The sequence below is a fragment of the Lucilia sericata genome, unplaced genomic scaffold (assembly GCF_015586225.1).
Source record: "Lucilia sericata isolate MDLA Ls3-8-SP2 unplaced genomic scaffold, ASM1558622v1 Contig000017F_arrow, whole genome shotgun sequence".
Classification (NCBI taxonomy): Eukaryota; Metazoa; Arthropoda; class Insecta; order Diptera; family Calliphoridae; genus Lucilia; species Lucilia sericata.
Genome location: NW_023994056.1, coordinates 760832 through 766666, shown reverse-complemented (window position 1 = coordinate 766666; position 5835 = coordinate 760832). Strand labels below are relative to the sequence as shown.

Genomic DNA, 5835 nt, shown 5'->3' with positions numbered 1-5835 from the left:
AATAAGAAATATTATTTTTATAAATTATAAACTTATAAATAGGTTTTCAACCGCATTCGTACATTCTTTGTTGGCGGCAAACCACATATATTCGAAAGAACATAAAAATTGGTCAAGGACTATTTTTGAAATTTTTTATTTTCACTTTGGTGTGTGTGTGTGAAAACCTATGTCAAGCTACTATATGATATGAGAGTGAGTCATATTAATAAGGGGATTTCGTAGTCGAAGCTAGATTTCGAATACGAATTTTGAAGTCTGAACTCGTTGTGGCAAACAGACAACAAATAGTTCAATACAGAGTAAATTTTCTCCTTAAAATCCTTCGAAATTCTAAAGACTGTTATATTTCTCCTGAGAATTGTTCGAAATTTAAACTCGAACGGGGAAACTTTTATAAGGTAAAGCAAACTTTAATTTCGAATTTAGAGAACTTCGAAAATATATTAAAAATTTCAGTAGAGGGGTAGTTGCTGAAATGAGAGCGAGAGAATTAGAGCCATGTGATGATTATATTTATAGAATTTCTCACTTACTGACGAGCATTTGTCATCACAAGTAGCAGCAGCAAAACATAATAAAAACAAATGTTTTTTTCTGGTATTGTTGATAAGATTAGTTAAGTGGTTGTTGTTGGACGTTACGTCAGATAGACAGACAAAACACAAAGTGACTGACTGACACTACAATAAGCGGAAGAATAGTATTTTTGTTTTCATAAAACGTGAAATTCACGTGAGTTTGCCAACAACTCACAAAGAGAGACACAAGTCATAGTAAAAGAGAGAGTCAAAGAGAGTAATACTTCAAAGGATGAGTTTAGGGGGTGAAATATATGATTTTCGGTGGTTTTTACAACGACAATTGTTTCAATTACATTGTTCATCCTCTAAAGGTATCAAAAGTTACACAGAAAATTGTATAAATACAATTGAAAAGCAAATAATCGAGTCAGTTTTACGTTACTAGTGGTTAAAGAAAGACGTGTGTAAAAAATTTCAAAAAAATATATATTTTTGAACGCAAGAATTTACGTAAAAGTACAAAGAAAAATACGTGTTTTAAAATCTATTGGATATAGAAGAATATTTATCGAGCAAAAATGGCCATACCTTTTTATGAACATGAAGAACAACTGCAGCAGCAACAACAGCCTCCAGTAGCTGTAGAAACCGACCAAGTAGATGGACCCATAATGCAGACTCAACACCAAAACTTTAGTAGTCCGCATATAAATCAAAATCATTGGAATAATCCTGCAAACAATGAGAATGAATCTATAACACAAGAAGATTTAATGGCTTGGAAAATTTTGGCTTTAGCCATGTGTAAAGCTTTAAAGGATCATTATCAGCAAAATATGACTAATACAACAACAACTTCCAACACAACAACCGCCGGTCATGCAACCACAACTGCCTCCTCAGAAACCTCTACGGCCATCATACAAATTTTACCCAATGGTCAGGTAAAACCGCAATGGCAGTAAAATCTGAAACATCAACCGAAATAATGGAACAGTTCTGTTAGATAAAAGCAAAATTGTGATGTGTTTTTTTTAAGCTAAAGAAAGTATATTTCCTAAGGAAAGTTAGCCAGCAGCCATCCTAAAGAAAAATACCGTCGGCATATTAAATGATTAAGGATTTAAATTAAATCCTAAACTAAACTAAATAAAGCACAATTGTGATAGTCAATTTTTAAACTAAAATTAAATTAATCTTAATATTAAATTAATAAATTATATTATAAAAAATAAAAATGTTTCTTTTAAAAAACATTTCCTTACAGAAAAGTTTAAGAAACATTTTTAATTATTATTGTAATATTTCTACCAAAACATTTTTTCTCTCAGTGTCTATTTTATACTCAAAACATAAATTACAGCTTATTTTTTTATAAAATATATACAAAATGTATTATTTACTTAATAATTTATTTAAATTAATTTGCCAACAATTTACTCTAACATCTAAATGTTTGTATATTTAACTATTAAGTTTTATACCAATATGTAGACTTTTTGATACAATTTTATACTTGAAAATAAATATACTTGCAATTGGTATATTTTAACCACTAGAGTATTTGTAGTTTTAAGTAAATTTTCAGTTTAGTTTTAAACCTTTTTAGAAATGTATTTTTTAATAAATATTTATTATAATTTTTAATGAGCATAACAAAGTACAAGTATTAAAAATATTTATATTTAAATAAATAAACAATTTTGTAAATTTATTATTAAAATTAAATAAAAGAAGTAATAAAATTTAAATTAAAACAATATTTTATTTCGCACTTAAAAAAGCCGTCGGCACATTGTAATAAATTTATAAAAAATACTTCTTGGATTAACTTGAAGTCCGCTGTCAGTTTAGATTTATTTTATTTTCCAAGAATTATTTTCATAAATCTTTTTTACGAAATCGCCTACAATATAATCCATTATATTAATTTCAATTCTCTCTCTGTCTCTACAAAACTTCACGACCACCGCCAAACCGACATATATAATTTTAATTATTTTACAAATCGGATAAATCGGTTCTAGTTCAGTCTAGTTCAGTTCTAGTTCAGTTCTAGTTCAGTTCTAGTTCAGTTCTAGTTCAGTTCTAGTTCAGTTCTAGTTCAGTTCTAGTTCAGTTTTAGTTCAGTTCTAGTTCAGTTCTAGTTCAGTTCTAGTTCAGTTCTAGTTAAGTTCTAGTTCAGTTCTAGTTCAGTTCTAGTTCAGTTCTAGTTCAGTTCTAGTTCAGTTCTAGTTCAGTTCTAGTTCAGTTCTAGTTCAGTTCTAGTTCAGTTCTGGTTCAGTTCTAGTTCAGTCTAGTTCAGTTCTAGTTCAGTTCTAGTTCAGTTCTAGTTCAGTTCTAGTTCAGTTCTAGTTCAGTTCTAGTTCAGTTCTAGTTCAGTTCTAGTTCAGTTCTAGTTCAGTTCTAGTTCAGTTCTAGTTCAGTTCTAGTTCAGTTCTAGTTCAGTTCTAGTTCAGTTCTAGTTCAGTTCTAGTTCAGTTCTAGTTCAGTTCTAGTTCAGTTCTAGTTCAGTTCTAGTTCAGTTCTAGTTCAGTTCTAGTTCTGTTTTCTTGTTCAGTTCTAGTTCAGTTTTAGTTCAGTTCTAGTTCAGTTCTAGTTCAGTTCTAGTTCAGTTCTTGTTCAGTTCTAGTTCAGTTCTAGTTCAGTTCTAGTTCAGTTCTAGTTCAGTTCTAGTTCAGTTCTAGTACAGTTCTAGTTCAGTTCTAGTTCAGTTCTAGTTCAGTTCTAGTTCCGTTCTAGTTCAGTTCTAGTTCAGTTCTAGTTCAGTTCTAGTTCAGTTCTAGTTCAGTTCTAGTTCAGTTCTAGTTCAGTTCTAGTTCAGTTCTAGTTCAGTTCTAGTTCAGTTCTAGTTCAGTTCTAGTTCAGTTCTAGTTCAGTTCTAGTTCAGTTCTAGTTCAGTTCTAGTTCAGTTCTAGTTCAGTTCTAGTTCAGTTCTAGTTCAGTTCTAGTTCAGTTCTATTTCAGTTCTAGTTCAGTTCTAGTTCAGTTCTAGTTCAGTTCTAGTTCAGTTCTAGTTCAGTTCTAGTTCAGTTCAGTAGATTTCAGTTCTAGTTCAGTTCTAGTTCAGTTCTAGTTCAGTTTCTCGTTCAGTTCTAGTTCAGTTCTAGTTCAGTTGTAGTCAGTTCTGTCAGTCTGTCAGTTCTAGTTCAGTTGCTAGGTCAGTTCTAGTTCAGTTCTAGTTCAGTTCTAGTCAGTCTAGTTCAGTTCTAGTTCAGTTCTAGTCAGTTCTAGTTCAGTTCTAGTTTCAGTTCTAGATTCAAGTTCTATAAGTTCTAGTTCAGTTCTAGGTCAGTTTCTAGTTCAGTTCTAGTTCAGGTTCTAGTCAGTCTATTCAGTTTCTAGTTCAGGTCTAGTTCAGTTCTAGTTTCAGTTTCTAGTTTTCAGTTCTAGTTCAGTTCTAGTTCAGTTCTAGTTCAGTTCTAGTTCAGTCTAGTTTCAGTTTAGTTCCATTAACATTTTTTCATTCAAATTCGATTTTTATTTTTGTTACAAATCAAAATTTTTATCACAAAAAATGTTCTAGTTGTTGTTGTTAGTTTTGGAAGTAATTTGGTATTTTTTGTTAAATCTAAATACTTTTAAATTCAATTTTGAAATTTGCTTATTTTCCCAAAGGATTACTTTACATTTATAAGATATTTTCTCTTTTTTGATTCTTTTGCCAACTCTGCTTCATTTGTCTAACAACTTCTTTGAATATTTTATTAAACATTTTAATAATGTTTACTTAAATCAAATTATATTAAGTAGAAATGAAGTATGTTTAACATGACATGTTTTAAGCTAAATAAATATTTTATTAAAATGATGTTACAGTTTTTTTTCTATATAGAATATACATACATATTTGTAGCTAAGTATACATGAAAACTTCAAAGACAAAGTTTGTATATTAAACAAATAAATTAAAACACCCACCTCTTAGAAATAAATTTATGCAAATTTTTTTGCTTTCCTTTTTTTTTGCAAAACCCATGAAATATAAATAAGCAAATTAAAAGCTTATTAATGAAAAAGGTAAATTTCAGATGAGACTGAATAAGCAAAGGAAATATTTTAATAAATAAAGTAAATATGAGTGATATTGAGCTATGTTGAATAAATGTTTGTAGTTAAATAGAAATTAATAATATCTTTGAGTTTTACTTTGCATTGTCACATTTTTTTTCTATTTTTGTTCAACAACAATAAGTAAACTTAATTCAATATTCATTTGTTGTCAACATCTACAATGTAAGGATAAATATCCTTAGGATATTTTCTAATGCTTTATTCAAGCATTAAATTGTTTTGACTCTTGTTATTTTTTGCATTTATTGATTCCTTTTCTATCAAACAAATTTATCTCAAGAATTTTTGTTTGGTTCGTCTCCCTTGTTTTTTGTTCAAGATCTTTTTATTTAATTTTTTTATTAACACAAATATTTTATCTGTCTTCTAAGTATATTCACATCTACCTCTAAGCTAATCAAATTACTTACCTTCTTACCATAAAACCAAGATGATAATGATTATGACAATGATAAGCAGCTGAGTTTGTTCTCAAATGTTAGGATTTCTTTCCTGTGTTCAGATTTTTTCTTTTTGCAAATTAATATTAAAGCAGGAGGGCATCAATATCCTTAAGCTGTTTTATTTTTTGTTGTGTCCTGGTATCATATGAAAAATAATTTGTTTGACGACAATAAAAGACGATAAACATTAAAATGATGTTTAGTGTTTTGCATACAATCCATATTTAGATCCTTTGCTGCCACTGTACAGCCAAATAGAAAGCTATTTCCATTTATTTTCGTTAGGGGTGGGTAGAGATTTTTACTTAAAGGAAATCATAAAAATTTGTTTTATATCACTTGTATGTTCCTTTTTATCTATTTTTGGTTATTTACTTGGAAATTTATTTTTGTTCATGTTCATGTTTGTGGCAAGTCGAATTGATTTTCTGCCCCAGGGGCTGTTGCACATTTGTTTGAGGGGTTTCTACATTTAATTTGATTTAATAATATTTGTTTTGTTACAAATACTAAATTATTTTATTGTTAGCTTAAAAACTAAGCTGATTACTGGCTTTACATTTAAGTAAACTTTACTTAAGATTTCAAAATTTAATAAATTTTATTTAACTTAATAATAACATATGTTTTATTACCTTGACCTGCAACTTTAAACTACTAAAAATTTTCTGCCAACATAATTCCTTGTATCCTTTACAATTGTTTGTTAAAACCAAAATAATGGTCATTATATTTTTTCGGCAAACTTTATTTCAACAATAATAAATAAAAAAAAATTCAGATAAATAATGCTC

The 5835-nt window shown here is 28.8% G+C and overlaps 1 protein-coding gene across 1 annotated transcript; it reads left to right on the top strand.

Annotated features, from left to right (window-relative positions):
• Positions 1-1102: 1102 nt before the first annotated feature.
• Positions 1103-1591, top strand: LOC119606445. The gene has a single exon (XM_037959961.1). It carries the CDS (start codon positions 1103-1105, stop codon positions 1487-1489), a length of 387 nt encoding a protein of 128 aa, XP_037815889.1. The 3' UTR covers positions 1490-1591.
• The last annotated feature ends 4244 nt before the right edge of the window (positions 1592-5835 follow it).

Coding starts and splice junctions, on each gene's coding strand:
- LOC119606445 (XM_037959961.1), top strand. CDS start 1,103: ATGGCCATACCTTTTTATGAACATGAAGAACAACTGCAGCAGCAACAA.